The following is a 20,590-nucleotide window of genomic DNA, read 5'->3' as shown; positions in this document are numbered from 1 at the left end:
CCTCCACCTCATGTAGTGCCTCCACCTGTGCCCTGAACCTCTCCCTTAATCAGATGCACATTCCAACAGTGCAGATACAATCTCCGCTACCTCCTTACTGAGCAGCCATGGCTTGAGACACCTCTATTCTTGATAATCGCTAGAGATGAGAGTTGCTACACGCAGTTGTCAGTTTTGCCTGGCTGGTTATCAAAAGTACATGGGATCCAAGCAATTTTTATTTTACTTTTTATAGCACAAGTGCTGACTGATGAATACTCCCATCAGCCGACACCTGCTCTCATTGTTATTAGGGTCAGTAGGCGTAAGATCATGGGAGTAGTAGTCCCATCAACCGACGCCTGTGACCAGAGTTAAACTGTTTTCCTCCAGTCACAGCTGCGAACTCACACTGTCATCTGACAGTTCCAGAAACACCCGATGTTCAGGGTGAGACTTCCTGGTGAAGTCTGTGTTCGGGGTCCGTGCCCAAACTGTAGGTGTTTGGGAATTGGACCCCGAACTTTATTATTCGAGTTTGCCCATCTCTATTCATCAGCGCTTGCCATGTTCATGGAGTACTCGAACCAGTGCAACACTCCACACAAGGCTCATGGAGGTCCACTCCTTGGTCTTGATGTGGTGTTGTTCCGCAGAGCGACTTATGCATGCTTGCTGCAGCTGAAACTCCACTCTTGTGTGCTGCTGCTTGCTCAGTCCTTTCAGAATATGCAATGTGGTGGTCCACCTTGTATGTCACATATGAGGTGGGGAGAAAGTAGGCAGAAGGGACACCGCACCAACAGGCGAGCAGCAGCAAGGTGAGAATATCAAAGGTGTGCACAGATAGCCTCCACTTTCTGACCGGATGAGGAAACAGTGGAGGAAGTAGAGTAGGAGGAGGTGTCAACATGGACAGAGAAAAGACTAGAGGCAAGCCACGGTGTGCAGTACCAGTCAACTTAATGGCTACATCTGGCCTCGGCACTTTTGCACCCTGTTCCCTCTTTTGCTGTGCAGCTCTGGCTACCACTTTTTCTTCTGAACTGCCCATGTGACTTGGATGGCCTTGTTGCCATGTAGGGTCTAGGAACTCATTATCCCTAGGGATGAGTGAGTATACTCGTTAGGATTCGGTACTCGGCGAGTAATGCGGTACTCGAATCCTAGCGAGTAAATTTCACTACTCGCCTCGCAATATTCGGATCTCTCGCCCGGCATGTGATAGCCAATCACAGTAAAGCCACCGCCTTCTTTGTTGTGGCATTACTGTGATTGGCTGGCCGTGCAGCATCACTGTATCGCTGGAGCCCTGGGAGAGCAGTTGCATCAGCTGATGCGGCTGGTCTCCATGGGAGATCGACGTGGGACCCTCATTATTAATCGGATTGCGGCGGAAAGGTAAGTATAGGTTGGTTTATTATTTAAATTTTTTTACAGGTGATCTATGGCTTCGGGGAATTAGGTGTGTGCGGTGAGTATGTACTCTATCTATTGTGTTATATGTTAGGTGTATGTACTGTATGTTATATTTTGTATGTTCTGTATGGTTTTTTTTTACATTCACCACATTAGCCATTTGATGGGAATACTACTTTCCCATCATCCGCTAATGCTTTCACTGCAGAGGGCATAGCCAGATGGGACAAGTAGTACCATCTGATGATGCCCGCACAGCCCGGCACAGGCCCCGCACAGCCCAACACGGCCCCGTCAGAGCCCGCAGAGCCCAACACAAACACACACAGCCCAACAGCCCCCGCACACATTCTCCACGCACATATAGTCTCCGCCCACACACCTTCTCTGCCCATTACTCGCATTTCCCATAGACTTACATTGGACTCGCTACTCTTTACGAGTACCCGAGTATTAGGAGCTACTCGTAACGAGTACGGCGAGTCCAAGTATTTCACTACTCACTCATCCCTAATTATCCCCCATCACATTATTACATCTCTCCAGAGTGTTCGTAACTCTGGTCTCCCACTAATCCACTTCTGACTTTCTACACTGGCCTACAAATCCATCCATAATCTGTCTCCCCCATATATTTCTGAACTAATCTCCTGACGTCTTCCACCACATAATCGCTTGTCCTCTGAAAACTTCCTTCTCTCCTCCACAATCGTATCTTCCTCATCCAAATGTGTGCAAGACTTAATTTTGGTATCCCTTATCCTGTAGAATTCTGTAGCCCAACACATCTTATTATCACCTATACTCTGAACTTTCATGGAGAACTTGAAAACTCATGTCTCCAGAACAGCTTACAGCCTGCAATGAACCTGCTGCCCACTCACCAACACCAAAGCTACTATCTCCTTCCTTATTATCTTGTAGAAGGATGTAAGGGTAGGGTCCTCTCCCCTCTGTACCTGTTTGTCACTATCAGTTTGTTCATTGTAACTTATATTTGTGTTTTGTATGTAACTCCTTATGTACAGCATGGTGTTACACGCAGTCCGCATCCCTGCCCTTCTTGCAGCATTTTGCACCGTTGTTTCATCATAATCATCATCATCGTGCTGTGATGGTTCACTGACCATTTGTACTATTTCTCCCATGTACTCATCCTCAAACAGAACAAGTGGTTGGGCGTCAGTGTAATCAATCTTTTCAACTTGAGGGGAAGAGCCAGCTGGAAGGCCCACGGAACCACAGCCAGCAGAGTCATCAAAACGCAGAAGTGACTGCTGCATGACTCGGAGTTCAAACTGCCTGATTTGCAAGGGGCTAAAGTGGAAGACAGATGCCCATGGGCAGCAGTTGAAAAATCTATGCTTTCAGCCACAGACAGAGTGGAAGACAAAGCGAACAAACTGAAGGCACTGACAGCCAACCAATCTAAAACCTCATCTACTAGTTCTGGGCTCAGCATTCATCCAGCGGTACTCGGGCCTAATAAATTAGATAGAACGTCCTGTTGCTTACATGCACCAGAGGAAGGTGTTTCATTTTGGTGGCAAGCCAGCACCACTGCCTCTCTCCCTCTACAACACCTACACCATCACTGCAGCGACACAGCCTAATCTCCTGTTTGATTCTTTTATTTTTGTCAACAAAAAAAGTGCAGTATTGCACATCCTGTATGTAGAGAGGGAGAATTGCCAGCTGATTATTATACTACATGTTTTCAGATTACCCTCCACTAAATCAATAAAAAAAAAAAAAACACAAATAGTGTTGGCTGCTTCCTCATCCTATGGCTCTTCCACCATTACACCTCAATCTCTTCTTCCACTTGGACCTCCGCCTCCTTGCTCCAGATTATAATTAGTTTTTTTATTCTGTTATTTTAAGTAATTTCCCTGTCCAAATTTGTTTGCAGGGCATTTGTCCTGCTCTTAAGCTACTTTCACACTTGCGTTTTTTTGCGGTGAGTTTTTTGTGCACACAAACGCATGAAAAAAGCATCATGCGTTTGTGTGCTTTTTTTGTAGGTTTTGGTGCATTTTTTAAAAAAAACGCATGCTTTTTTTGCGCATACGTGCGCATTACAATGCGCACGTATGCACACCCATAGACTATAATGGGTGTTTTGCTGTAAAAAAAAAAACACATTGCGTGCGCATGCGTTTTTTTGGGGCAAGTCGGACGCACAAAAAATGCAACAGGATGCATTTTGTGCGCCAGAGTGCACATTACAAAAAAACGCATGCGCATACAAACGCATGTGTATACGCACCTTTGCGCACCCATGTAAAAGATAGGGGAAAAAAACGCATGCTTTTTTGCGCTAAAAAACAGCGCAAAAAAACGCAAGTGTGAAACCAGCCTTAGGCTATGTGCACACCTAACGGAACTCTCGCGGAAATTACCGCGAGAATTCCGGAATTCCATTCCGCGGGAAAATCGCATTTTAAATTCCCGCGATTTTCCCGTGGAAAAACTAGCATTTTGCAAGCGTAATTAGCTTGCAGAATGCTAGCGTTTTCCAAGCGATCTGTAGCATCGCTTGGAGAACTGATTGACAGGTTGGTCACACTCGTCAAACACAGTGTTTGACAAGTGTGACCAACTTTTTACTACTGAGGCCGCCTATGCAGCATCAATAGTAAAAGATAGAATGTAAAAAAAAAATAAAAAATGGTGTTATTCTTACCTTCCGACGTCCCGCGCAGCCGTTCCCAGTAATCCTTTGCGAAAATGCCCACGATGGTGTCTGTTCTCGCGGGATCGCGACGTCTCGCGGTAATTCACGATGACGTCGCGTGAATGACAGCGAGACTTCGCGATCCCGCGAGAATGGACGCCATCGCGGGCATTTTCGCAAATGATTACTGGGACCGGGAGCGTGGAGAGTGGCGGGAAGGCTGCGCGGGACGTCGGAGGGTGAGAATAACAATATTTTTTATTTTAAATTCTATTTTTTACAGGGATATGGTACCCAAAGCCCGGAGGACAGTCTCCTCTCCTCCGGACCGTGGGTACCATCCGCAATTGTTCTGCTTACTTTCCGCATGGTGTGCACAGCCACATGCGGGAAGTAAGCGGAACAATACATTCCTATGGGTGCGGGATCGCCGCGATTCCGCAAAATTAATGAGCATGCTGCGTTTTTTACCGCAAAGCGATTCCGCCGCGGTAAAAACCGCAGCATTAGCACAGCATTGCGGAATCCCATAGGAATGCATGGGATGCTTATTTTTCGCGTTTTCACGGCAAAATCGCGTGGTTAAAACCGCCGCGGAAACGCGAAAAAAGAGCCACGTGTGAACTCAGCCTTACTCACACTTAGCTTACTTTTGTATCCCCCTAGCCCTTAGTATGACCATTTTAAATCCATTTTAAATCACCTAAGTTCTGATTGAAATTGTCATCTATTAATAATAATAATAATAATAATAATAAATTTTATTTTTATAGCGCCGACATATTCCGCAGCACTTTACATTTCAGAGGGGATTTGTACAGACAATAGACATTACAGCATAACAATAATCACATACAGTAGATTATAGCAAATACCAAGAGGAAAGAGGGCCCTGCTCGCAAGCTTACAGTCTATGAGGAAAGAGGTAGACACGAAAGGTGGGTGGTAGCAGTTGCCCTGATTGTATGGACCAGCCATAATGTTAGGTGTGTGACAGTACGGACACAGAGGGCTAATGGATGCATAAAGCATGTGGGAGAATGATGCGGGGAACCTGGTTATGGTAAAACTTTTGGCTCTGCCACACAGGGATAGATTAGGTTAATGTGTTGAGGTGGTAGGCCAGTCTGAATAAATGCGTTTTCAGGACACGCTTAAAATTGTGGGGATTGGGGACTAATCGTATTGACCTGGGAAATGCATTCCAAAGAATTGGCGCGGCACGTGTAAAGTCTTGGAGACGGGAGTGGGAGGTTCTGACTATTGAGGATGCTAACCTCAGGTCATCAGCAGAACGGAGGGCGCGGGTAGGGTGGTATACTGAAACAAGGGAGGAGATGTAGGGTGGTGCTGAGCCATGGAGGGCTTTGTGAGTGAGGGTAATAAGTTTATACTGAATTCTGGAGTGGATGGGTAGCCAGTGTAATGACTTGCACAAGGTAGAGGCATCGGTGTAACGATTGGTGAGGAATATGATCCTGGCTGCAGCATTCAAGACAGATTGGAGAGGGGAGAGTTTGGTAAGAGGGAGACCGATTAGAAGAGAGTTACAATAGTCGAGACGAGAATGAATAAGAGAAACAGTAAGAGTTTTTGCAGAGTCAAAGGTAAGAAAAGGTCGAATTCTAGAAATGTTTTTGAGGTGCAGATGACAAGAGCGAGCCAGTGATCGAATGTGGGGGGCAAAGGAAAGCTCGGAATCAAGTATGACCCCAAGACAGCGGGCCTGTTGCTGGGGAGTAATAGTGGAACCACACACAGAAATGGCAATGTCGGGTATAGGTACATTAGTAGAGGGAGGAAACACCAGGAGTTCAGTCTTTGACAGGTTTAGTTTCAGATATAGTGAGGACATGATATTAGACACAGCGTTTAGACAATCGCCGGTGTTTTCTAGAAAGGCTGGCGTGATGTCAGGAGAAGAAGCGTATAATTGGGTGTCATCAGCATAGAGATGGTACTGGAAACCAAATCTACTGATTGTTTGACCAATAGGGGCAGTGTACAAGGAGAAGAGGAGGGGGACTAGAACCGATCCTTGGGGGACCCCAACAGTAAGGGGAAGATGAGAGGAGGAGGAACCGGCAAAAGATACAGTAAAGGAGCGGTCGGAGAGATAGGAGGAGAACCAGGAGAGAACGGTATCCTTGAGGCCAATGGAACGGAGCATAGTGAGGAGGAGCTGATGATCCACAGTGTCGAATGCTGCAGAGAGATCCAAGAGAATTAGCATGGAGTAGTGACCATTTGATTTAGCTGTTAGCAGATCATTAGAGACTTTAGTGAGGGCAGTTTCAGTGGAGTGTAAAGAGCGGAAACCGGATTGGAGAGGGTCAAGAAGAGAGTTTTCTGAGAGATAGCGGATAAGACGGGAGTGGACCAGGCGTTCCAGGAGTTTAGAGATGAAGGGAAGATTAGAGACAGGTCTATAGTTAGCGGCACAGTTTTGGTCGAGGGATGGTTTTTTAAGTAGTGGATGTATGATGGCATGCTTAAATGAGGAGGGAAAAATACCAGAAGAGAGAGAGGTTAAATATTTTAGTTAGGTGAGGGGTGACAGCAGGGGAAAGGGACTGGAGGAGCTGTGACGGAAATGGGTCACTGGTGCAAGTAGTTGGGCGAGAAGATGCAAGGAGCCTGCTTACTTCTTCTTCTGTGACTGGTTCAAAATCAGAGAGTGAGTTAGATGCAGTGGGGGAGGGAGGACAGTGCATGGTATGAGGTGATTGGGAGATAATTTCCTGTCGGATCTGGTCAATTTTTTCTTTGAAGTAATTGGCCAGATCGTCAGCTCGGAGCTCCGTGGTTGGGGTCTGTACTCTTGGATTGAGTAGAGAATGAAAAGTGTCAAAGAGACGTTTCGGGTTATTGGACAGTGAGGTGATGAGGGTGTTGAAATAGGTTTGTTTGGAGATGTGAAGGGCAGTGTTGTATGTTCTAAGCAGAAACTTAAAATGGATGAAATCTTCGGGTAGATTGAATTTTCTCCACAGACGTTCGGCGCACCTGGAGCACCGCTGCAGGAAACGTGTTTGCAGGGTGTGCCAGGGTTGTCGCCGTCTGCGTTGTGGTGTTCTATTTATAGGGGGTGCAAATTCATCCAGGGCAGTTTGAAGTGTTTCATTGTAATGCTTCAATGCAGAATCAGGACATGAGAGGGAGGAGATAGGGGGCAATGAAGACTGCAAGTTCTTCATAAGTGTCTGGGTGTTAATGGCCTGTATGTTTCTATAAGTATGGACAGTGGGGGTGACCTGAGCAGCCTGGCAGTTCTTGATAGAGAATGAAAGAAGATTGTGGTCAGAGAGCGGGAGAGGGGAGTTTGCAAAATCATCCACTGCACAAAGCCGAGAGAAGACCAAGTCGAGGGAGTTTCCGTCTTCATGCGTTGGAGAATTAGTAAGCTGCGAAAGGCCAAATGAGGAGGTTAGAGATAAAAGGTGAGTAGCAGATGGTGAGAGGGGAAGAGCAATGGGGATGTTGAAATCTCCCATGATGAGGGTAGGGATGTCACAGGAGAGAAAATGTGGAAGCCAAGTGGCAAAATGATCCAGGAACTGATGGGAGGGGCCGGGAGGACGATACACCACCGCCACTTGCATGGAGAAGGGGGTGTAGAGTCTGATGGCATGGACCTCAAAAGAAGGGAAGACAAGTGAGGGTACTTGAGGGATAACCTGAAAGGTACATTTTGGTGATAGGAGCAGACCAACGCCTCCACCAGCTCTATTGTCTGATCTTGGGGTATGAGAGAAGTGAAGCCCCCCCGTATGAAAGAGCAGCAGCAGCGGTAGTGTCTGACTGCTGGATCCAGGTTTCAGTAAGAGCCAGGAGGTTAAGAGAATTAGAAAGGAAAAAGTCATGAATGAAGGAGAGTTTGTTACACACTGAGCGAGAATTCCAAAGTGCACAATTAAGAGAGACAGATGGCATGCAGGGAATATTAATAAGATTAGAGGGGTTTCTGAGTGTAGCAGTCGGGAGGTTTGACTTTCTATAACATGGGGGACCAGGGTTGGGAGCAATGTCTCCTGCGACTAGGAGAAGGAGGATAGAAAGAGTGAGCAGATGGTTAAGTGATTTGTGAGAGCGTCTCTGATGTTGAATGGTGGGACTGACTGGATCTGTGCAGTTTAACAACGTGAAAAGAGCATGAGTGCTATACATAGGAGAGGAAAGAAGCGAGGGGCCAATGTGGATGGAGTGTAGAGAGTTAATGCCAGGGCGGTGGATGTGTGTGAATGCAGCAGCCAGGATATAAATTACACAAATGCATATGGTATATATTTGTTGTACTCCAAATGTACAGGGAGTAGATGTATATAAATGTCTTACCTGTCTCCTGCCTTGTCTAAATGCCATGTTATAACTGCCAGTACTTTGATAAACTGTACTTGGATAAAGTGTGCATAAATGCCCCCTGCATAAATGCTATCCCCAAGCTATGTCTGAATATATAGGAGGATAAGACTTAGAACTTTTTTTTTTTTTTTGGCTCTCTCTCTTCTCGTTAATCAATCACACTAAATTGAAACACCAGGACCCAATAAAATGTTGTGGTCAAATAAACACATGTCCAGCACTACATGGATCATAAAGCAATTTGAAAAGTTTCTTGACCTCACAACATAAGGGGACAAGCAGAGTAAGTTGAAAAAAAACTATATACCATATATAAGCTTGCAGAGTTGAAAACACAGAGATAGCATTCAGGATTAACTGCTTGCTGACATTGAATGGAGACACAGGAGTGGATTCAGAGCAGAGATTGGAAAAGCTGGTTACCATATATAAGCAAACCCAATAGATATATATAACCATATATATCTATTGGGTTTGGGTTTGAGGGAAAGTTTGGATTCTGAACCCGAAATTTCAATTGCAGTTCAATTAAACCCTATGAACACAAACATCCACAGGTATGCTCATCCTTACTAGCAACTACTCAAGTTGAGAGGTATTTATTCCGAATGGGAGTGGAGATTTCAGGGCAGCTGAGATAACTCAGGACAGAGAGCTCTTAGAGACAAACCTGGGAAGCTGGCATGCAGAACGAGGCCAGCAGAGCTGAGGGGGAGGGATTGGCAGCACTGGAACAGGCAGAAACAGGCAGAGGGGTGACCAGTGGCAGAAGGCGGACAAGTGTTCCACAGAGCACTAACACTTGTGAATTTCTCCTTCAAATAATTAGGTGTTCCCTAGTGTGAGACTTTTTATAAATAGCATACTGAGACAAAAATGTTCATTTGCTCTTGTGTCATGCCAAGATCATCAGGGGCCTGATCACTAAAAGCCTAACCACAAACAGTATGATTGGTCAAATGTCATCTAAGCACCTGACTCAGTGGGTCTAACGCCTTGGTTCCCAATTGGTGCCAGAGGGTGAAACCACTGTCTCTTTTCCTGTGCTATGTGCCTCCTAATCCCCTGTCCTTGACACTGGCGCAGATGCCTCCCACCAAGCACACATTGCACATTCTGAGATATCATTATCAAGCACTTCCTAAAACTTGTCCCAGCACAAAGTTCAGATGTCCCTACCCCAGGCCTTAAAACAAAAACTAAAGTTCACACGCAGCCAACCACAGCAAAAATGTTAAATAGACACATTTCCAGGCTCCTTGCTGTGGAAATGTTGCCATTTAGGCTTGTAGACACAAAGGATCTCCGCTGACTCATGGCAGTAGCCATCACTCGGTAATCTGTTCCCAGCCACCATTTTTTTCTCCCTGTGTGGCATCCCTGCCTTGTACCAGGATGTGTCCAGGAATATCACCTATGCTCTTACCAACATGATTTTCGGGATTGTCCACTTAATGACCGACTCGTAGACAAACGCTTGTGGGCAGGTGCACCACATTACCCTGATGGCACACTGGGTGAACATTGTGGAAGCCAGAGCTGAGTTATTTGTGGCATGGCACATGAGTTACCAACACCAAGGAATGCTGGTCCTACTTCTGTTAAGGGTTTCCTCCACCTCCTACACCAGATCTTGCAGCTCCTCCTGATCCTCTTCATCCTCTATTTCCAATGTGCTGCCTCAGAGCACGACATCCACACCAGCCAAAAGCTGGAAGCTCTGCAGCACTGCCTCAGTAAAGCGGCAACAATCTCTGCTAAAGCTAAATTGTCGAGGAGAGAAACCGCAAACTGCATCAGAGTTATTAAAAGGAATAACAGACCATACAGATATGTGTCTCTTGCTGATAAGCCTACAACCAGGCATGGTCGTCTGTGATAATGGCCATAACCTAATGGCGGTTGTGAAGCTTAGCAAGCTCACAGACTTACCATACTTGGCCCACATGCTAAACTTGGTGACTAAGGAGTTTCTTTAAATCTACCCAGATTTGCCAGAGTTTCTGGTCATCGCCCATTTCCACAAGCAGGCTACAGCTGCCGCCGCTCTGACTGTGTTGCAGCAGCGCATGTAAATGCCAGCTCGCTCACTCACTGACTGGTGTGTAACAATAATATGCACTGGAACTCCACACTGCACATGCTGTCAAGGCTTTTTGAGCAGCAGAGGCCAGTGGTGGAATACTAGCACCAACACAACCATTGATATTCTGGTCAGGCTTCGCACATAACAACAGAAGAGTGGGCATGGATTTCTGACATTTGTGTGATTCTCCAAGACTTTGAGGACTCCACAAAGATGGTGAACGACGATGACACCATAGTCAGCCCAACAATCCCGCTTTTGTGCCTACATAAACAGTCACTGTTCATAATAAAAGCTGAAGCTTTACATGCGGACCAATTGGGGATAACAAGGAGAACTCCCTGAGAAAGAAAGATCTACTAAAATTGTGCTCTAAAAGAAGGAAGAAAAAGTTTTTCAAGATGGTAAAGCAATGACCAAACAAACTCGATTACTCCTTAATTTCTCTGCAATTTTCAACTATTGGGTCTCAAAGTTGGAAACCTGCCATGAGCTGTCCCTCTATTCCTTGGAGGTGTTGTGCTGTCCTGCTGCTAGCATCTTGTCTGAGCAGCTTTTTAGTGCCACTAAGGGCTCTTAACAGACAGGCACTTTTCGCTTGTCAGCAGAAAGCGCTAACAAGCTCACCCTGATAAAATTTTTCCACACCACCAGATGACAACAGCACATAAAGTGTTTTTACTTTTTAATCTTCAATATTTGAATGAGGCCCTCCAGTTGTTGCCTTCAAGAGTCTATGAATGACTGCATGACCCTCCTTATAAGTTTTTTCATGGCTTTGCACTGTGTGTAAAGCCTTTATGAGTGTAGAAGTGCCGCCACAATTACATTTTCTTAATTTTCTTATGAGGCACTCTATTTGGTGCCTTAAAGGGTCTATGGATGACACTCCTTGTGTTTTTACTGGCTTTCCACTGTGTGAAAAGCCTTTAAGAGTGTAGAAGTGCCACAACCACACTTTCCTAATTTTTTTTTATGAGGCACTCCAGTTGATACCTTGAAGAGTGTATGAAATATTCTGTTTTTAATGTTTGACAGGCTTTGCACTGTGTGCAGAGCTTTTATCAGTGTAGAAGTACTACGACTACACTTTGTTCACAAAATTTGAATGAGGTACTATAGTTGGTGCCTTAAAAATAGTATGGATGACTCTGCTTGTAATTTTTGGCAGGCTTTGTATTTAGTGCATAGCCTTTATGAGTATAGGAGTACCACTACATGACAATTTGAATATAATTTATATGAGGCTCCCTTTTATGTTAATACAGTGTATCTGAATCTCACTAAGTCCCAAATTTTTGCCAATTCCTTAATCTTGCTTTCTTCATAAATTACAGTGAAATTTCCAATTTTTTAATAAAAAAAAAATCAATTTTGGTTTATTTAAATTATTTTTTTGAATCCATTTTTACATTTTGCCTTATGTACAAGTCATTATACAGGAAAAAATGTTTCTTAACTTTTTTCCTGAGAAATGCAAGTTCTCTTCAATTTTGAATGTTTTATTGTCACTTCTGAAAGTGGAGTAAACGTGTGATACCATTTTTCTCTTCAATGATCTGGAAGTCAGAGATGCTTCTTGGGGTCTTCCTTATGCTGTTTTCCTTCCACTCAGTACTTTTTACATTCATTTAAACATTTTCTCTGCCCTCAAACCTTTTTGTAGGCTCTGCTGGAAAAATGCTCAGATTTCCCATTGACTCCCATTATACTCATTACTCGAATCAAACATTAGGAACTGCTTGGTTCAAGAAACAAGAATCCAAGCATTTTACCGCTCGCTGATCTTTATTGGTGACATGTCCAAAAATCTGTTTATTTATCAAGAAATAGATAGATGATAGATATAAGACATCTATCTTTCTATCTACATTTATCTTTCTACATGGCTATGTGGCGATTAAACCTTTGAAGTTCCATCAAGTATTAAATCATTTATAGCATTTGCTGCATGCATGCCAAGACTGTTTCGCGTGAGCCCCACTGTGCCACAGACCAGATTTACCTGATTCCAGGGACGTGACTAGGTAGCTACCTTGGTGTTTGCTAAAGACTCTAGTGGTGAGGTCAAGCTTGTGTGGCAGATTGTTGCCAGGTACCATTCTAGGGAAGTGTCCAGCGGTAGCAGGTGACCCTCAAGGGGACAGGACAATGACAGGTGCAGGCAGGTACTGTAGGTATACTGTCTGGCTCAGCTGATTCATAGGCAGGCAGATACTGGCAGCAATTGCTGATATGCATTCAGGTGCTGGAGGATATGGATGATGTACAGGCAGGCGGTTACAGGCAGACACAGCTATTATAGAGGCAGGTTGGTAGAGATGTGCACAGCTGATAAACAGGGGGAGGTAGGGGCCAGATCAGACTGGAGGAGCAAGAACAGTTTCAGGAAGGACTGGGTTAATGATAGGTATGACTGAAATGCAGGGATGAGTAGGACCTAGTTCAGACAAGAAGCAGCAGGTGCAGACAGGAAGGGAACCCCAGATGGAGACAGGATGGGAAGCGCAGATACGGACAGGAAGGGAACCGCAGATGTGGGCAAGATGGAAACCACAGATGTGGTCAAGCAGGAAACCGCAGATGCAAACAAGAGTGACAGGACATTGTTCACCTGGAACAAACAGCATCAAGTAAGCACACAACAATAACAAGAACAAGTGCACCCAGTGCTGACAGGATCAAGTTCACACAAGACCAATACAAGGACAGGTATACCCAGGACAGGTAGGACCAGATTTACACAGGGGACTTACAATAAACTAGCAAGTGTACACACAGATCACTAATGTTGCACAGTGTCAACAGAATAGAGATAGGTACTGGTTCAGACAAATCAGGTTTTAGAGATAGAATTGGTTCAGACACTGCATGTATTAGAGATAGGTACAAGTACACACACAGCAGGTTTAGGGAAAGATCCAGATTTAGATACAAACAGGTTCAGGGATAGGTCCTAATTCAGACAAGGACATACACAGGTTAAGAGTTCAGGGTTCAAAATTGGGTATTCAGTCCCCAGGGTGGCAGAGTCAAGTAAGAACAGAAACAGTACAGGATCTGGCAACTCAGTAGTTGCACACACAAACAAAGAAAATGTTGTAGGTGGAGGAGCCTTAAATACAAAGTCCCTCACAGCGTAGGCTGAAGACACAATAGAGATGCGCGCACTGTCTCTTTAAAAATCAGGAATTCCCCGCACATGTGCCTTAAGCATGCAGTAAGCAGAGGACAAGAAGCTTACTACATGGCCTTGGGTGGTGAGCACGTTGGTGTCCCTGCTTGGTGGGGGATGGGAAGCCATGCAGGGATGCAGGCAGTGGTGTTACAGTATTGTTCGTCTTACATGGGTCAGATGGATCTTTTTGGCCTCCTACTGGATCATCTCCTTAATATTTACAGTTAAATAATCTAATTCCATCAAACACACCTTTCCTGTTAAAATTATTATTCTTTTGATTCTAATTATATAGCAGAAGAGAATTAGTATTGAATAATTTAGTAGGCATTGTCTCAAAGCACTTACATTTCTCATCACTACATTCTAGAAATAAAGAACTTCTATGATATAGAATTTTGAACAGACAATATTACACATGTAAGGAGGGCAAGGGCTTTGCCCTGCGATTGCTGATATTATCTGTGTGTTGTATGCATGTTGTGTGTGTGTGTGTTTGTGTCCACACAACATTAGTTAAGATAGTTAGGTGTAGTATTAGAAAAGGGCCACTAGATGGGGGCACTGAGCTCAACTGGTAAGAAGTTAACTGAGAAGAGTGACTAGACAGGAGGAAAAGAGATAGTTTCCCTGGATTAAGTCAGTCTAACTGGGGGTAGAGAACGGCACAGGACAGGAGTGAGGAGCAGCAGCGGAGTGCCTACAGCAGTAGCCAGCATGTTGTGGTGTTGGAGGCCTTACAGTCAGGGACTGGGGACAGTAAGGCTAGTGAGACAGAAGAAGGAGTCTCGTCGGTCAAGTCAGCTAGCAAGGAAAAGCTGAAGTGACAACCCAAGCCAGTCTAATTGAGTCCAGCCTGTGCCTGGAGAGTTGCAAGCCAGGGAGTTTCATGGAAGGATCCCTGTGGGAGTAGCAGCTGGAGTACAGAAGCATTGTGGAGAGTTCAGTGAGCTGTGAAGCTAGGATACGAACAGGAGCAACAGTGCCTTTAGGGGGTGAGCTGTAACGGAAAAGTCGGGTACCTTCGTGGGCTGAAGTCAGACTCAGGAAGAAGGGAAGTGTTCTGTGTTCATCGTGCTCCACGTGACGTGTCAGCTTGCCTGTGTGCTGCATATGAGTGAAGTGAAGGAAGAAGTGATGTACTGCTGTAGATGAAGATGTACTGCTGTTATCAAATAAAGAGTCCTGTGGCTGTATTGGATGTGCTGTGCCCTGAAGAGAATAAAGCTGAGTTGTTAAAGTTGATTCCAGCCTCTGTCTGCAGTCAGTTGGGTCCCCAAAGTGAACAGCATATGGGTTACGAAACCTACTCCAGGACAGTGAGTACTGGAGCGACCACACAAGCTACCCCCCGGCGGCCGCGGTTTTACATGTGGCATAGTCGGCAGGATCTCGCTGCCCAAAATGGCGGCGAGACCACAGCGGAGGTGAAGAAAGAAGACAGTCTGATACTGACTGCAGCGCTCTATAAGATGCAAATTGAAGAGAGCAGTGATGGGCAAGTGAACATTATTAAAATGCTGATTGTGACCAAAGAAGAGGATCTGCAAGGTGATCCTGTGAAACTTAAAATGGCTGCCACCAAGATGGAGGATTCTGGTGCCAAAATGGACTGTTCTTGTCAACAACCTGCACTTCGTGGGCGTGACAGCGTCTGGATGGAGCCAAATGTGAGCTGTCAGCAATGTCTGGTCCGCCCCTGGAAGGAGTGGTATGTGCAGCACCCTTTCACCCTGAATGCTGAGAAGTGGGTGGAGACGCCAGACAGAGCTCCACCCTGGAGCAGGAGTATCCCAGCAGAATGTGCTGAGTGCAGCTGTCTGGCCTCAGTAGGACCTGGGAAGTTGACAGAGACATGTCAGTGCAGCTGCAGGAGCATCGGACGCACAGAGTGGCGTTGGAGATGGGAGGAAGAGTCCAGACATGTCACCTGGAGCTTGGAGCAACTTCACGAGTGCACCCTGGAAACCAGTACCGACAGTGACCGTGAGCTGACAGAGCTCACCCGACTGGAGGAGGACGCCGCTGCCATGTCAGAAAATGCTGCTGATATCTGTGAGGAGGAGCTGAGAGCCGGATGGAGTGGAGCTGCGCAAATAAAGGAGGCGAGGGCTACTCAGCCTCAACCGGTGGTGGACCATGCTGCCCTAACGCTGTCCCACTGTGGGGACTGGACCATGCTGCCCTAACGCTGTCCCACTGTGGGGACACACAGCCCATGGTCTGCGCCACCGTGCACCCACACTCCCACCAGGCGTCCCCCAAAGCCCCTGAGCAGCAGCACTTCAGCCAGGTGTCCCCTGAAACCACTGTACCCCCTGAAGCTGATGTGGATCTGTGTGCAGAGGCAGCTGAGGACCCCTCTGCCCTTGATTTTTCCCCTCGGTATGGAGATTCTGCTGCTGCAGAGTCCTTTTCAGCCCGCACCCAAGCAATAAGTAGAAAAATTGCGCAGAATGTGCACTGCTGAACTGACTTTGCTTAACCCTTTAAGTGCCTGTTGCACCATTTGGGACTGCTCTGCGTCCCTTCAGGGTAAGGGAACCCTGAAACGCTCTTCAGATGAGAGCCTATGATGGTCTATGGGACCTTTTTTTGTAAAAAATGTTTTTTTCTCTTTTCTTTGAGTTGTTTTTCTCTAAAAAGCACTGATGCACTCTCGTTTGGAGGCAATATGGCCTATAGAGAACATTATCTTGTATATGTGTTGTTGTTATGGACCTTCTACTGGATTGTAGGATTTGCCTTTTGTTGGGCCATAGGTCCATGGACTTCTGGAACAATTGCGGCTGCAGCAACAGACTGTGTTTTATTACCTGGCAGCCCGCACATGCAGCACTGGACTGTATCGTACACCAGGAAAGGAGGTGTACCCCTTTAAGAACTGCTAAAATGACTTGTTGGAGTCCCTGACAGCGTGGACATATGCGGTGCTCCCCTCACAGGAAGGGGGGAGGCATCTCTTTGTGTGAAGTTTTTGTATGTGGACACATGCATTGTCAATTTGGAAAGTGGACACTACTGTTTTTTTTTTCAACAGAAACTTGGACACTTGAAGTGATCTCCTCACAGGAAGGGGGAGAAAAGGACACTTGTGCTTTCCTCTGAAGAAGTCTTATATATGGACATTATTGTTTTTCTCGTGTGATATACTTTTGTAGAAGTAATAAGAATTTTGATATGACGAAGAAATATATTGAAACGTATATATTTATATGTGATGGTGAAAATGTGTTTATGCTTAGTAGAAAAAAATTTAATAAAAAGAAAAAAATGTTTTTGATATATAGATATATTTATAGACTAGTGTAAAATGGAAGGGAGTTTATGCTTAATGGTAAAGTGTACAGTATATACAGGTTTTACTAAGAATTTGATATGTTTGGAGAAAAAAAAATTCTGAAAATTTTTGAAAGTTTTTTTTAAAAAAAATATGGAACTTTTTGGTACACCCCTGCATTGCCGAGGATGGCAATGGTTATAGGAAGGGGGAATGTAAGGAGGGCAAGGGCTTTGCCCTGTGATTGTTGATATTATCTGTGTGTTGTATGCATGTTGTGTGTGTGTGTTTGTGTCCACACAGCATTAGTTAAGATAGTTAGGTGTAGTATTAGAAAATGACCACTAGATGGGGCACTGAGCTCAACTAGTAAGAAGACATCGGAGAAGTTAACTGAGAGGAGTGGCTAGACAGGAGGAAAAGAGATAGTTTCCCTGGATTAAGTCAGTCTAGCTGGGGGTAGCAAACGGCACAGGACAGGAGTGAAGAGTAGCAGCGGAGTGCCTACAGCAGTAGCCAGCACGTTGTGGTGTTGGAGGCCTTGCAGTCAGGGACTGGGGACTGTAAAGGACCTGTCACACTAAGCGATATCACTAGCAATATCACTATAACTTGTGACGTCATAGCGATATTGCTAGCGACATCGCTGTGTCTGATACTTACCTACGACCCGCTCCCCCGCTGGTTATCGCGGATCGTGCGAGAACGTCCAGGACTGTTTCTCATCGTCAGCTTCCTGCGGCGCTTCCTGCTGTGACGACGGTTTTACACACACATTACTACTATTTAATTAACCCCTTGTACATCCTTCCGTACATCATGGCCAGGATGTGCGTGTATGGAGTGGGCTTAGTAGCTGTGTCCACTCCATACTGGATAGATCCATTCTCTAATTTGTCACCAGCATCTGCCCATAACAGCAGTAATTAGCGCTAGCTGAAAACACTAATTGACAGCATCAATTTCTAAAGCAGCAATTAAATCGTGAGATCGCAAATGCATGTGCACACTTTGCCCATCATCCCCTCCTAACTACGTCATTGAAAAGTACCAACGGGTTAAAATGGTTGCCAAGGGACTACTTAAGGTCCCTGTCATTCACATTTTGGAAATCATCTAACAGTCAGTTATAAGCTAAAAATATAATAGGTTAAAACACACCTCTTTTTACAGATATTTCAAAACATAAAAAAAATTATATGAAACATATTTAGTGACTGCATGCCCACAAAACTTCAGTCTATTCTAAATTGGAAAACTTCCAAAATGCCAGATTTATAGTTTTTCTGTGACTATTGTACTCGAAAGCAAATGCAAAAAAAAGTGGTGAATATGTCACATATACTCCAAAATTATATATATGAAAACTACCACTCAACAAGCAAAGAAGCAAATCACAACAGACCTCCATGGACAGAAACATATAAAAATTACAAACTTCAGAAAACAAATATTTTTTTTTTATAATTTTTTCCTGCTATTACAATACAAAAAATATGCAGGTTTAGTATTGACCTGGAGAATCACATTGCTAAGTCATTTTTACTACACATTGAGCATCTAAAAAACTGAACCCGGAAAACTACGACAGAATTGCAGCTACTCCACAATTTTAACCCAATCAATTTTTTTTCCCTTTTTTCAGAACATGAAATGATAAAATGAATGGTGTCATTCAAAGCTACAACTCGTCCTGCAAAAATCAAACCTTCATTTCGCTATGGGAATCGAAAAATGAAAATAATTATGACTGAAGAAGGGGAGGGAAAGAGTGCAAAAAAGAATAATCGGTCCTAAGTGGTTAAACAAATGCCTGAAAGAAAACTGTTTATTCTACATTTTTACAACTAAATCTTATACAGAGAAACTATGAAAGTAGGGAAACTACTTCTTCTAGACCGCCTGTAAAAATTGTGACTAATCTTACCAACCAACATTCAAAATATATTGAAAATAACATATATTATTTTTTTCCAATCTGTTTTGCAAATGAAATTTATGACCTGTATCTATTTTAATTGTTTATACAATCCAATTCCCGGCGGCTCTTAAAAGTATATATTTTTTCTGAAATGAAGCAGAATTTCACAGCGCCTAATAAATGCTGCCCACGGATACTTTAAGTATTAAGTATTCATGTTCACTTTAAGTATTCAACTAGAAGAGATAGAGAAGGTGAGGCACCATTCGAAATGTTGGTTTCTCTAGATTTCTTACCCTGATCTCCTTTTAATCCTTGGACGCCGTCTCTTCCATCCCGCCCATTGAGACCTGGAAGTCCTTGTATTACAGAGCACGTAGGTGATGTGTCTGACAGAGAACCACTGAATAACATTATACATATTGCAGCTATGAAGCTGATGTTCTGGCCAGGGAAAACCATGCCTTACCTAGATATAAATAAATCTAAGTAATTTTAGAATATTTTTATATTATTGTGGCTTTTACATGAAATCATGTAAAGTATATCCAATATAGCTTCAGTTACTTAACACAATCAGACCTAAAATATTTTAAAAATCAGTATTGTACAAATTGTTAACTAACAGCATGAACTGCAACAAACCCAAATGTTACAAGTAAAATGACAGAATTGCTTTTTATATGACAGTTTATCGATTACTTTGAGGCATCATGGTGAACTTTGAGCTGGAAAAGTCAATAGAAGAATTTTGTTTTTTCATTTCAGTAAAAATGTGTTAATCTTTGATAAAAATTCACATAATTTTGAGGTCATATTGTTCACTAAATGTGCTGAAAGTCAAAGAAAGGTAAGTATGCCATGTCATGTAAGACTAATTCCAAAGCATGTCAAGCAAATTAAATCTAAACATGAAAAAGACTTTTCATGAAAAGCTGATAATAGTTAATGTAACTGATCCACTGCAAATCATCTTCCAGAAGAATTTAATGAAATTCGCAGGTTCTGGCATTTGAATAATTGCAAAATGATTCACGCAAATTGCTAAAAAAATGTATGGTGTCATTTCATATATGATCATGTAAAGCCAATCAGGAAGGGGAGAAGGGTTATCACAGCCACTAAAAAAGATGAGGCAGGTAAAGCAGTGTTCATTTTAGGGTTTTATAGCCGAAGAAAATGAGGTCGGAGAGCAAAGTTCATCATTAGAGAAAGGTATAGAAAGGTCTAAAATAGAGTGTGGTGTACTACAGAAATGCTAAGAACATAGAAAAAGGTATTAGTAGCTAGAGATGAGCAAACTTGTTCAAAAACATTCGCCAATCTCAAATTCGGCATTAACATAGCACATTTGGATTCGTGTTTGGTTTCCCATGCTTTTTTCCCTCAAACTCTACAGAATTCAGTCACAGATCGGTAAATGATAGCGTTTGGATAATAGTATTGTGCAGGCCAAAGTCCACATTTCCTACTCAAAACCATAAGTTTTAGTACTGTGTTGCAGTCAGGACACAGAAGGCCACATTTGCTAATCAAAATCGTTAGTTCTATTATTGGGGTTTAGCCAGGAGGCCCCATCCACTAATCCAAATCATTAGCGCTAATATTCGGGTGCAGCCAGGAGGCCCCATTTGATAATCCAAATCATTAGGACTAATAGTGTTGTCCAGTTCTTAGTCCACATTTCC

At 43.9% G+C, this 20,590-nt stretch overlaps 1 protein-coding gene across 3 annotated transcripts in view; it reads right to left on the bottom strand.

Moving 5' to 3' along the window:
* The window catches only part of LOC141088648 (mannose-binding protein A-like), a 113,166-nt gene extending 93,613 nt beyond the window's left edge, over positions 1 to 19,553 (bottom strand). For 2 of the 3 annotated variants that reach the window (XM_073574792.1, XM_073574793.1), the window contains exon 1: positions 19,199 to 19,546. In XM_073574792.1, the coding sequence (XP_073430893.1) occupies positions 19,199 to 19,364 (166 nt within the window). In that variant the 5' untranslated portion in view covers positions 19,365 to 19,546. Of the gene's footprint in view, positions 1 to 19,198 lie in introns of all 3 variants that reach the window. The other variant, XM_073574791.1, reaches the window with a different exon arrangement.
* Positions 19,554 to 20,590: the final 1,037 nt, after the last annotated feature.

This window comes from Dendrobates tinctorius, unplaced genomic scaffold (assembly GCF_039654945.1).
Source record: "Dendrobates tinctorius isolate UK_male_01 unplaced genomic scaffold, ASM3965494v1 ptg000040l, whole genome shotgun sequence".
Lineage (NCBI taxonomy): Eukaryota > Metazoa > Chordata > Amphibia > Anura > Dendrobatidae > Dendrobates > Dendrobates tinctorius.
This window is presented reverse-complemented; position numbering and strand designations above follow the sequence as displayed.